The 13,373-nt window shown below is 35.9% G+C and overlaps 2 protein-coding genes and 1 pseudogene across 2 annotated transcripts in view; all 3 read right to left on the bottom strand.

Annotated features, from left to right (window-relative positions):
- Nucleotides 1-1,006: 1,006 nt before the first annotated feature.
- Nucleotides 1,007-2,679, bottom strand: LOC132178882 (uncharacterized protein At4g06744-like; annotated as a pseudogene).
- A 4,057-nt stretch (nucleotides 2,680-6,736) lies between these two features.
- Nucleotides 6,737-7,955, bottom strand: LOC132179765 (uncharacterized protein At4g06744-like). Its single transcript, XM_059592534.1, has one exon. It carries the CDS (start codon nucleotides 7,944-7,946, stop codon nucleotides 6,744-6,746), a length of 1,203 nt encoding a protein of 400 aa, XP_059448517.1. The 5' UTR covers nucleotides 7,947-7,955; the 3' UTR covers nucleotides 6,737-6,743.
- Nucleotides 7,956-11,721: 3,766 nt separating this feature from the next.
- The window catches only part of LOC132179204 (uncharacterized protein At4g06744-like), a 2,365-nt gene continuing 713 nt past the window's right edge, over nucleotides 11,722-13,373 (bottom strand). Inside the window, exon 2 of the mRNA XM_059591871.1 lies at nucleotides 11,722-13,373. This exon is cut by the window's right edge and continues 1 nt beyond it. Coding sequence (XP_059447854.1) covers nucleotides 12,072-13,373 — 1,302 coding nt within the window. The 3' untranslated portion in view covers nucleotides 11,722-12,071.

A 13,373-nucleotide genomic window follows, 5' to 3' on the forward strand; every position in this document is an offset into this window, starting at 1 on the left:
GGGAAAAAAAATATAGTTTATCCCTCAAAAATTTTAGTAGTTTTTTAATTTTAACCCCTAAATTTAAAAATTGATAATTTATCTTTTTAAAGTTTTAAAAATTAACAATTTAAACTTTCTATTTAATTTTTTTGTCTAAATGAATGAAAATTTATAAAATTATATCATTACCTTCAAGCTTTTTTTAAAAAAATTTCTATCTAATTTAACAGAAATTAGTAACGAAAGGTTTAAATTTCCAATTTTTTAAACTTCAGGAGAATAAATTGTCAATTTTTAAACTTTAAAATTAAAATTAAAAAACTCTTAAAATTTCAGAGGAGTAAACTGTATTTTTCCCCTTTAATGTATTTAAGAAAGAAAACAAAATATCATCCAAAAAATAATCTTCTGAAAAAAAAAAAAAAACAATATTATCCTAGCTACCTCACCTGTCAACAAATGCAATGACCCAAAAAAATAAAATAAAATAAAGTACAGGGAGCGTAAAAGAAGAAAAAAGGAAAAAGGAGGTCTGGAACATCTTTCCATGCATGGTCGTCCCATTTTCTCACCAGTCATCGTGGGCTTCTGTCCTTGTCTTTCTCTTTCACCAGTTCACTTTCTTCTTATCCTATCAACAACGCAATGTTATGGAAGAAAAAGAAACACTTGACAAGAAGGAAGGGAGCAGTAATGGTTTACCAGTGCACCGACAATCTTCCGTACACACAGCAGTATATGAATTGGCAGCTTCTGGGGTTGCCAAATTAGAACGCATTTGTCTGAACCTAGCCTTTTGATTAGTAATGAAAATCTAAAACCTTTGGATTTATAGAAAAAAAACAAACTATGTACTTCTCAACAAACTCAAAGGTTTGTCTTCATTCAAAACTAACCTAGTTTTTTAAATTATTGTTAATCTCACTTGACCGGTTGACTTCCAAACAAATTCAAGGTTTAAAGATAATTTTTTCAAGCATAATCCTTGAATAATAAACCCCTTTAAATAGAGGAGGAATTCGGATTGATTACAAAGAGAATTTAATATTTATCACAACTCTTGCTAGAGCAAAGAATGCCTTATTCATGACTTAATCAATATATAAAGACAACAACAGAAATATGTAAAATATATTACAAATAGAGCTTGAAAATCACAGCCTATGCGGGTTAAGAGCGCCATAGGAAAGTGGTGAAGGAGCTGGAATATTATTCGTTGGTCGATGAGAAGACGAAGCAAGAGGAGCTGAATAATGCTTATTCTTACAAGGAATGATATTTAGTGACTCGGCATTGTGACACGTCTGGTACTTGGGCTTATTGGCGAAGTATGTATCACATTCAACAATTCGTCTCTGATTTGGGAGGTATGTGATGCAATTGTTTCTGATATCAAGAACTTTTCTGTCGATCAATTTTCTGCATTCAGGGCCCACCTGGGTGAAATAGTTGTTTGATAAATTGAAGACGTTTAGATTAGGCAGCATGCAGATTGGCTCCGGGACGGTCCCATAGAACTGGTTGTGAGCCAGATTAAGCACCTCTATTTTAAACAGGCACTGAAACGAGAGGGGAATTGGACCCGTCAAGCAATTGATGCTGACGTCGAAAACGGTGGCGTTTTCCAGGTACCCAATCTCGAATGGCAAGCACCCTGTGAGCTTGTTGTTGAGAAAGAGCACCTCTAGGAGGGTTTTCTTTGCTTGGCCAATGCTTGGTGGGATTGGGCCGGAGAAGTTGTTGTTGGCAAAAGTGAGATAGAGGGCTGGCGTAGAGCCGAGATTATCGGGAAGGTTTTGCACAAATTTGTTGTTGTTGATGAAGATTACGTCCACGTCTAGCAGGAACACTTGGGGTGGGACCATGCCGGACAAAAAGTTAAAGCGGAGATCCAAGAAGGTGAGATTTTTGGCACCAAGAACTTCCATTGGGAACTGGCCGGATAACTTGTTGTTGCTGAGATCTAGCTCGTAGAAGTATTGAAGATTGGAGATCCCCTTGGTGATGTCACCGGTGAAATTGTTGGAGTTTGCGTGGAAAACGGTTATGTCGGTTAAGTGTTCAATGAACCCAGAGAGAGGGAGGAGGCCGTCCTTGCCACCAAACCCAAAGCCGTTGAAGTCAACCCCAGCAACTGCTTGTTCATTGTCGCCGGTCGGATACTTGGCGCAGAAGAAGCCCTTGTAATTGCATACATTTTTGTCTTCTTTCTTCCATGTTTTCAAAATGTCTTTTGGGTCAAGGAAGATTTTTGTTTTGAACTCTTGAACTATGGGGTAGAGTTTTAGAACTCGAGTCAAATTCACACATGGAGGTGGAGGTGGAGGTGGAGGTGGAGGAGGAGGGAGTGAGCAGGGCACCCAGGTTCAGGAGGGGGGGGAGGGGTGGTGGCATTGGTGGGGAGCATTGAGGTCAGGAGGTGGTGGAGGGGGGGGGGAGGTGGTGGTGGTGGTGGCGGTGGCGGTGGTGGTGGTGGTGGGCATTCAGGTTTAGGAGGGGGAGGGGAAGGGGGAAGATGACAATTTTTATTTGCAGGACAATAGCTACCACCACCTTTATCTATTTGCAATGCTTCCCTGTTGGAGCTGATAGCTGGATCACCAGCACCCAACCCATAGAACAAGCACAAATGAAGCAAGAAAGTTGAGAGGAAAAGGAGAGCAAAAACAGAGATGGTGCCCATTACTTCTCTGTGCACACAGGGTCCCTTCTTGCGCGAAGTAGATAGAACTAATTAAGGGGAAGTTATATAGACGATGCCTGCGGTAATAATAAAAAAATTTAAATTTTTTTTTTTAAAAAAAAATAGAAGAATAAAGAAAAAAAAGAAAAGAAGTAACTACACTTTAAACCCTTAAATTACCACTCGATTTGATAAATCTCTCAAAACTTCAAAACTACTCAATTTGGACCACTGACTTTTAATTGCAATCAATTTGAACAATTTGCTCAATTTTGTCGTTAAAAATTTTAAAAAGACAAAATTACTTTTCAATTTTTTTTTTAGTAAAAAATAAAAAATAGAAAAAAATTTTGAATTAAAAAAGGTCTAAAGGTGGCCAACCGATCACCTTTTGATATATTTTTTAAAATTTTAATTTGAAATTAAGGATAAATTTAAAATTTTATAAAAAAGTTGGGTATAAATATTATTGTCTCATTTTTAATGTTTAAAATCTGACTAATGAATTCAAATTAATTGCAATTGAAAATTTAATAGTTCAAATTAATAGATTTTAAAATTTAAATATTTTCGGATCGAGTGAAAATTTTGAAGTTTAAACTGAAAGTTAAAAAAAAAAAAAAAAAGACGGTCAAGATTCAACAAATGAAAAACGACAAAGCAAATGGTCATTCCTTGACTGTTCTGTTCCCAACTAAACCAAATCTTTAATGTCTTCTAAACTCGATCAAAGGGAGGCAGTGGGTGTGGGTTTTGGTTGCATTGGTGAGTTCAGCTCCGAAAATGGGAAGTGGGTCTTCGTGTAATGGGGATGATGAAGAAAGGAAGACTTTGTTGCTAAGCAAAAGTATATACAATTGTTTGGTCGTCCGGAAAAAAGTAGGAAAACGTACGGAAAGAAAATCGAAGCTTTTCTTTTCTGTTTTTTTTTTTTTTTAATCCAGAAAAGGAAGAGGCAGTTGCCATTGGTTTATGGTATAGCAAATGGAAGAAACAAAAGGATTTATCTTTTATGGGGTTGAAGTACGCCCACGTCCCCCGCCTTCCGTTGATTGAGTTTTGATTTTATGGTCCAACTCTGCATTGTTTGGTCGCCCAGAAAAAAGTAGGAAAATCAGAAAGAAATCAAGCTTTTTTGTTTTTGTTTTTTTTTTTGGTTTGGTGACTACAAAACTGAGCCATTTACTTTGTCGTTTTTCGTTATTAAATCTTGACCATTCATTTTTTCTTTTATTTTTACAACAGATGTCTGGATATTCTAATAATTAAAAGCATGTAAGCTGGAACCGTACGTTGACGTTATAAAGAAGAGTGAGAGAAGTCTTTACGTTCACTGACTCACCCACGACTGCGTGAATAGACAACAATGTCATAAATGTTTGTCCCCGGTTGGACCGATGGAACAGATCCGTTCGCTTTCGATTGAAATTAAGGAGGGTTTATTTAGTGTAAAATAATGAATAATATTGTTTTAATATTAAAATTAAAAAATAAATTTATAATATTATTCTTCATTTTACGCTAAATAAATTCTCACCATTTCATTTCCTATTCCGATTAGACGTTGCTCCACTCTAACTTTAAGTTGAAGAGAGAATTATCGGATCAACAGTTCGATCTATTTGCCACTGATTAATTCCTTGCATTATATTTTGTTTGTTTTAAAACTTTTTGGTCTTAAAAATGTTCCCGAATTTTGTCCCGTTTGGCAATGGACCGGCCAAAGTGACATAGCTAAAAAAATTGGTAATAATAATTATAATTGATGTATCGAAAAGATAAATAATATATATATTAAAACAATTTTTTTTTTTCACTTTTTTATTAAAAATATTATAAAATTTTGGAGAAAATGCAGTTTACTCCTTAAGTTTCAAGGGTTTTTGAATTTTAACCCTAAAGTTCAAAAATTGGCAATCTATTCCCCTGAAGTTTCAAAAATCGGCAATTTAAACTTTCTGTTTAATTTTTCCGTTAAATTGAAAGGAAAATTTAAGAAAAAAAAGCATGAGAGTAATGATGTAATTTTATAGATTTCCGTCCATTTTGATGGAAAAATTAAACGGATGGTTTAAATTGTCAATTTTTGAAACTTCAGGATGTAGATTGCCAATTTTTGAACTTTGGGGTTAAAATTAAAAAACTCCTGAAACTTCAGGGGGTAAACTGCATTTTGCCCTAAAATTTTATATACTTTATATTAAATCATTCATTTGGAAACCAAAAATTACATACCCGGCCGAGAGATATTGCCACGAAAAAAAAAAATTGACTCGTAAGTCGTTGCCTTCCAGCTTTTCTCTTACAAAGAGGGGAAAAGCAAAAAAGCTTATCTCTTGGATTCTCTTCAACTTTATTCTCTTTCTCTCCGAGTCTTTTACTTTTTCTTCCTTGTTTCATTTTCCTCGGTGTTTCTTGTTTGTGACTACTGGGAAAAAGCATGGATTTGGCATGAGGCTTGAATTACAACAAAAATATAAGCAGGGGCAGAACCAGAAGTTTGAGTGAAGGGGGTTGGACCAAAAAATAAAAAAATAAAAAAAATTTAAGGAGAAAAAAATCATTTTTTAAGAGTCTATCTCATAAAAAATATAATTTTAGATGAATGTTTAAATTTTTAGGAAACTTAAGTCCCTAATCCTTGTGCTAAGTCTACCTCATTCTTTAACTTTGAGGGGACAAAATAGTAATATGAAGGGATAAAAAGTGAAATATAAGGGGTAATAGTCGACTTTTGAAGGAATTTTTAAAAAAATTTGGGGGACGATCATAGACGTAGGTCCACCCTTGAATATAAGAGAACTAATTATATTAACCAAGCCAAACGTACACACAACCGAGCAATCACGATGAGCTATTCAATTTTTTTTTTTAATTTTTTTTAATTTAACTTTAAAAATTTACTTTAATTGATTTTAGTTAGTTATTTTTCAAAACCACTAAATATTATAGTTTTTTTTAAAAATATTTCTTTACTTTAACTAAATATTTTATTTTATTGATGAAATCAAATTTTGGACTCTTTGCATTAAAAATCTACTTTCGTCTAGAGAAAATAAAAAGAAGCATGAAAGACAAAAAACATTAAAAAATAAATAATTTGTATTTTTGAACTCTTTACATTTAGAGAACAAGTGTGACAAGAATTAATTGGGGAAAATTAACTTTACCTTCTCAAGTTTCAGGAGTTTTTCAATTTGAACCCCAAAGTTTAAAAATTGGCAATGTACCCTCTTAATGTTTCAAAAATTTTCAATTCAGACCCTCCGTTACTAATTTCCATCTAATTGGATGGAATTTTTTTTTTTAAAAAAAAAAGCATTGAAGGTAATTACGTAATTTCATAAATTTTCGTCCAATTTGACAGAAATTAGTAACGGAAGGTCTGAATTAAAATTTTTTGAAATATTAGGAAGGTATATTGCCAATTTTTAAATATTAGGGTTCGAATTGAAAAACCTCTAAAACTTGAGGGGGTAAAGTTAATTTAACCCGAATTAATTTAAAGAGGTTGCTAAATGGTGCATTTTGTGAGTTTGGTTAAATTTTTAGGGACAAATTAGAAATATAGAGTTCTGTTGTGAATAATGAATATAGGCCATATATATATATATATATATATATATATATAGCTTGAGTTTATCATAACATTTTGCCATTCCTTCTTCCTTGAACTTGAAGTGGCTTAACTTCCTTTTTCTGCAATGAAGTAATCTAAAATGATGGATCAATTTTGGAAAATGTGAAAATGGAGCCAATTATTGACACACAAATTAAGAATGATCAACGTACTCCTCATGAATAATCACTTGGCCAACCTTATGATTTATGATCGATATCTCATGAATACATTTTCGCAGTACACTGCATGCATGGACTGACAATAGTCATCAGTACTAGCTATGTACACTACAAGACTTGGCATCTGCTGGAGATCGATCGATGCAAATTTACAATGAATATTCATGACTTAATTAATGATCAATATATATAATAAGTAAAGACATCGCACAAAAAAATTCATATGCAAATATATATATATATATATATATATTACAAAAGTCCCATTAATCACAGCCTATTTATGCGGCGTAAGAGCTCCATAGGAAACTAGTGTTGCAGAAGGTTCAATATTGGCAGGACGATGAGCCGGATTGCATGGAATTTGAGTTAGAAACTTCTCGTTGGCGCACTTGTGGGGCTTAGAGAAAAAAGCAGCACATTCTGCTTTTGTTCTCTGATTTGGAAGGTCTTTAATGCAATTCTTTGTCGTATTAACAACCTTTGTAGCGATCAATTTCCTGCATTCAGGGCCAACCTCTGTGAAATAGTTGTTTGATAAATCCAACGACTGTAGATTTGGGTGCTTGCAAATTGCATCCGGGATCGACCCATAGAAGTTGTTCCGAGCCAGGTTAAGCACCTCAATGCTATACAAGCACTGAAACGATTGGGGTATGGGGCCCGTCAAGTAATTAAAACTCGCATCGAAAACGGTGGCGTTTTGCAGGTACCCAATCTCAAATGGCAAGCAGCCTGTAAGCTTGTTGTTCAAGAGCAGCACCTCCTGGAGGTTCTTAGATCTGCCGATGCTTCGTGGGATTTCCCCTGTGAACTTGTTGTTGGCGAAAGTGACATAAATGGCTGGCGTGGAGCCTAGATTGTCAGGGAGCTTTTGCTCAAAATAGTTGTCGTTGATGAAGAACACGTCCACGTCAAGCAAGAACACTTGGGGTGGAACGGCGCCGTTCAAAGCGTTATACCGGAGGTCCAAGAAGGTCAGCTGTTTGGCGCCAAACACTTGCGTTGGGAACTGGCCGGATAACTTGTTGTTGCTGAGGTCTAGCTCGAAAAAGTATGGGATGGTGGAGATCTGCCAGGGGATGTCGGTGAAGTTGTTGGAGTTGGCGTGGAAAGTTGTTATGTCGGTTAACTTTTCAATGAACCCAGAGAGAGGGAGCTTGCCGTCCTTACCGGCAAACCCAAAGCCGTTGAAGTCTACTCCGGCAACCGTTGTCAGGTTGTCGGTCGGAAAAAGGTCGCAGAAGAATCCCTTGTAATTGCACACGTTTTTGTCATTGGGATTCCATGTTTTCAAAATGCCTGTCGGGTCAGAGGTGATTCTAGTCTTGAACTCTTGAATTACGGGGTAGAATTTCAATACTCGAGGGCTAATTTTCCCTCCTGCTGGAGGTCTAGCAGCAGCCACGCCGTGGGACAAGCACAGATGAAGCAAGAGAGTTGACAACAAAAGAGAAACAAAGAAAGAGGTGGTGCCCATGATTTTACTTCTCTGTGAACACAACCTCTTTCTATGAGATTATGGATGGAATTGTAAGGGGAAGTTATATATATATATATATATAGAGAGAGAGAGAGAGAGAGAGAGAGAGAGGGGAAGGTGCGTAGATTACTCGAAGAAAAGGTCGAAGATGACGACAATATATATCCTTTCCCTCACTTTCGGAGAGAGACATTTTCGTTGCTCCTCGTATATTTACAGTAAACGATAGTTCATAAATAATAATGCATTATATAAAACAATTTATTCATAAATATAAATATTTACCTTATTTACCTTATTTACCTTATTTAGTCAGGTTATAAATATATTTCATTCTCGCCCACATATGTATTATTTAAATTTTATTCATAATAATAATGCATTTATATATATATATATATATATATACTAGTGAACTTGAGCTGTATTTTTGAAATATTCTTCGGCATTGACATAAAATGTTTTTAAAAGAGCGAGATATATAATATATTCATGGATATGCCAAGTCGTATATATATCATCGGTGTCTGTCTTTTTCTATTATTAGAAAATTATTATTATCCATTGAAAATAACAATATTAAATTGTTATCAGTTTGTTGCATTATTGTGAGTAATTAAACTGTTGTATTATAACTTAAAAAAAAAAAAAACTGTTGTATTATATTATTTTAGTAAAATGCTCAAAAGAAGAGATAAGAGTATACACCAACGAAAATTTGATGCTTACTATATATATTAACTATACATGATAGGATGCACATCCATATAGCTAATATATATAATACTACGAATTATACTAATGTAATTCTCCACCGTCTCCATTTAGGGTCTACTTAGGTATGCGTTTGAGGAGTTTAAAAGTATGTTTAATACTCAAAAAGTCCGTTTGAGAAAAAATATACACATTTGGTAAAAAATAAAATTGAAAGCGCTTTTAAGGGTCCAAAAAGCTAAAAAATAGCAAAAACGCACTTTTAGTAAATACTTAAAAATTGGTATTATAACTTTCTCCTCGAAGGACTATTAGATTTAGTAAAGATGGCCGTAGGAAAAGGGTTTCATTGGAGCCTAAGATAATTAGAATCTTATTAAGGGTTTTGGTTGCTTAGTTCTTTTGAGTCGATTTCGACTCTTCTATTATTCCTGCAAAAGATGTTGCCTCGTAGAAATTTGGATACTGGTCCCAACACCCTCGAGCTAGGTGGTGGAGGTGAGGATACCACTCGGAGACTATGAAGATTCATGTTCAGGAAGTGGCCGGTCAACCCTGATGCGGCTCAGTTACTGGCCGCAGCTAACTAGCTAGTTATGGCGATGGCAAGTGCAAGAGAGACTGGATCGTGTGTGGTGGAGACTAGGTGCTCGTTGAAGAGTTTTTGCAATCACAACTTCCTTGCTTTCGATGGAACTGAAGGGCATCTCACTATCGAGAATTCGCTAAACGACATTGAGGAGCTACTGGATGCTACCTGCTGCATGGATGAGCATAAGGTTACCTACACTGACGGCAAGTTGTGTTGTTTCTTGAATGTTGCAATATAATTGTTATTACATCATGTTATGCGGAGGTTAATCTAGCATTGCTTAGAGATATTAGACTCGAAAGAGATTAGAGATCCTTAATTTGATGTGACCAAATGAATTAATTGGGGGCATAACAAGACACTTATAGGAATGTTAATGCTCACAAGATCTGGTATAGTGCTCCCAACATTTTCTGCATGGTTGCACAATTTATTTGTAGTGATGGTCTGTGAATCATTGATCACCTCATTGTTAAAAGATTGGTCTGTGAACATCCAATCGATTACTACGCGGAGAATTCAGCTGCCCCGGATTGGAAATTAGTACAATATATGGAGTAAGTTTGTTCTATTTGTTTTTAGAAAACAATATCCATGTAAAAGAACACCAAGAGAAATTGTAACATTCATCTTCTAACATGCAACATATTATTCTCAAATCTATTTTTAAATCATTTAATATTTTTAAATCACTAGTACATGATTTTTATACGTACTAGTGAACTTAATTTTATTATTAGAAAATTATTATTTATACAAATATATTATATATTATTATCCATCCAAAATAACAATTAATCTTAAATTGTGATCAGAATTGAGTCAATAAGTAGAGACGTGGAAGTTATAGTTCGAGCCTACCATTCTTTATTGTCTTAGAAAGTTTTGCTGAGATTGGATAAAAACAGTGCTCAAGGCAAAACAAAGTAAAAGCACAGTCACAGTTAAGCATTGGAAGAATGATTGATGCTATCAAAGAAATACACATTGTTCTTATTTCAAAAATAAAACAACCTTAATTCAAAGGTTACTGATTTTAAACCTATAAGGCTATATATGCAATGTGTTATATATATTATTATCAAAAGTCCTTGCAAATAGACTCAAAAAAGTTTTTATAAAAAATAAAAAAATAAAAATAAAAAATTAGGGGCAATATGAGAAGTTTTGGATACAATTGGTCAAATTGCAAAAATTTGGAACTTTGGGGGGGAGGGTTGATTGTAAAAATTGAAACTTTGGTGTTGGAATTGAAAAACGCTGTCAACTTTGGGGGGGTAAACTGTAATTTTCCCAAAAACTTAACACAAGATACTTGCAATATATATAAATAGGGTTAACTTCACAACAATCTCTAAACTTTCACGCGTTTTGACATGATCTCTTAAAGTTTAAAAACTTTCAATTTCACAATTTGAACTTCTAATTTGATGCAATATCTTCCTTTGGGCGTTAAAACATACGGAAAAAGGATGAAATGACCTTTATACCCCCTAAAACTTGTATAAAATTACAAATTTACCCTAAATTTCAAATTAAATTTAATAAAAAAAATGGAGGGTACTTTTGGTATTTTTCATAGATTCCATTAGGATTTTAACGCCAAATCCTAAGGGAGATTGTAATTGCATCAAATTAGAAGTTCGGAATGAAATTGAGCGTTTTTAAACTTTGAGGGGGTCATATCAAAACGTGTGAAAGTTCAGAGTAGCTTTAAAGTTTCCTCGTGTAATGATATAAAGTGTAGGGCTTGTATCACTAATAAAGCTAACTTTTCATGTTCACATGTCTAGGTCCTTCTTGAGTAGTCTTCCGCAGGTTAGTGTTACTATGGTCACGCCTAAGTAAAATAGCCACAATTGGTCTCACCCTCCAACATTTCTCGCTTAAAAAAAAAAAAAAAAAAAACATATGGTGTCAGTAAAACCTTTTTCGCTTAATGCACCTTTTTCGCTTAGAGTAATGCTTAATGCGCTTTACCCAAAATGCTTCGTCTGGGTGTCTGGGAAATTTTATCCTAACATTAGTTGAGGTTATCCATAGAATCCTAATCTTATCTTTTTTATTTTGATTAATTTATTATTGGTTCACTTATGTACGCGTGCGTGGTCCTAGCTAGCTAGTTAATTTCTTTCTTGTACTGGAGTTGATGTTTCCTTTATTGCGCACTATCTGTTCGAGTCTTTGACGGACCGAATAACAGGTCCCACAAGCACAAACCTGCTTGTTGAGTCCATTAGTTTAGAAGTTGTAGCCGATTAATGGGTCCATGATGTTAGTTTTCCTTATATTGTTCCATGATTGTAGGAGTCTAATTCTACGTTGGAATCTATTTTAATTGGTTTATTGAATGAAGAAAAGCAAGTCATTTTTATCCACTATTTTCCTGCTCTGTTTCTTAATTGTCTTAAAATTTAAGTTTCTCTGCAGAGAGAATACCCTTTTAACATATTTGACACCAAAAAGTGAAAATGAAAATGGAGCCAAATTAGTTTCTCCGACTGCTATTGATCCTGGAAATGTGGCGCCATTCAACCAATTATTGGCACAAAGAATGATCATCATCATAAGCATAAGCATAAGCAAGGGAACAGTAATGACTTAGACAACATTATGATTTATGAACGCTATCTGATGAATACAGTTTAGCAGGGAGCCAACAATCTTCAGCACTACACTATAAGAATTGGCATCTGATGGAGATGCCAAATTAGAACACACTGCCTTATTCATGACTTTTAGTCAATATATATAAAGAGAACAGAAATATGTAAATGTAATATTACGAAAGGCCTCCCCCCATTAGAGCTCGAAAATCACGGCCTATGCGGTTTAAGAGCGCCATAGGAAAGTGGTGAAGGTGCTGGAACCGTCGCCGGTTGATGATAGGACGAATCAAGAGGATCTGAATAATACTTTTTCTTACAAGGAATGTAATTCATGTTCTTCTCGTTGCAGCGGTGGTTCCGCTTCTTGGAGAAAAATGCAGCACATTCACGTTTTGATTTCTGATGTGGAAGGTCTATAATGCAATTCTGTTTGACATCAAGATAATTTTTATGGATCAATTTTCTGCATTCAGGGCCCACCTCGGTGAAGAAGTTGTTTGATAAATCGAAGGCACCCAGGTTAGGCAGCTTGCAGATTTCATCCGGGACCGACCCATAGAACTCGTTCCGAGACAGGTTAAGCACCTCTATTTTAGACAGGCACTGAAATGAGTGGGGTATTGGACCCGTCAATTGATTGATGCTCACATCAAAAACAGTTGCCAATTTCAGTTTCCCAATCTCAAATGGCAAGCACCCTGTAAGCTTGTTGTTCAAGAAGAGCACCTCAATGAGGGTGTCCTTGGCGTTGCCAATGCTTGGCGGGATTGGCCCTGTGAACTTGTTGTTGGCAAAAGTGAGATAAAGGGCTGGCGTAGAGCCAAGATTATAAGGAAGATTCTGGTAAAAATTGTTGTTGTTGATGAAGATTACGTCCACGTCTAGCAAAAACACTTGGGGTGGAACCGTGCCTTGAAGTTTGTTAAACCGGAGGTCCAAGAAAGTGAGCTTTGTGGCACCAAGAACTTCCATCGGGAACTGCCCTTTCAACTTGTTGTTGCTGAGATCTAGCTCGTAGAAGTATTTAAGGTTGGAGATCTCTTTGGGGATGCCACCGGTGAAATTGTTGGAGTTTGCGTGGAAAACGGTTATGTCGGTTAAGTTTTCCATGAACCCAGAGAGAGGAAGGAGGCCGTCCTTGCCACCAAACTGAAAGCCGTTGAAGTCTACAGCAGCAACTGCTTGTTCATTGTTGCCGGTCGGATAGTTGGCGCAGGTGAAGCCGTCGTATCTGCATACGTTTTTTTTATTTTTATTCCATGAAACCGTTTTTCCAAATGGGTCGTAGAAGATTTTCTTTTGGAACGCTTTAACTATGGGGTAGACCTTTAGAACTCGATGGCTAATCCCACTTGGCAGCGGAGGTGGAGGCGGCGGAAATGGAGGCGGTGGAGATGGGGGCGGCGGAGATGGTGGCGGCGGCGGAGATGGAAGCGGTGGAGATGGGGGCGGCGGAGATGGTGGCGGCGGCGGAGATGGAAGCGGTGGAGATGGGGGCGGCGGAGATGG

The sequence above is a fragment of the Corylus avellana genome, chromosome ca4 (genome assembly GCF_901000735.1).
Source record: "Corylus avellana chromosome ca4, CavTom2PMs-1.0".
In the NCBI taxonomy this organism is placed as follows: domain Eukaryota; kingdom Viridiplantae; phylum Streptophyta; class Magnoliopsida; order Fagales; family Betulaceae; genus Corylus; species Corylus avellana.

Excerpts from the sequence above, each read along its gene's own strand:
- LOC132179765 (XM_059592534.1), bottom strand. The coding sequence starts at position 7,946 with ATGGGCACCACCTCTTTCTTTGTTTCTCTTTTGTTGTCAACTCTCTTG.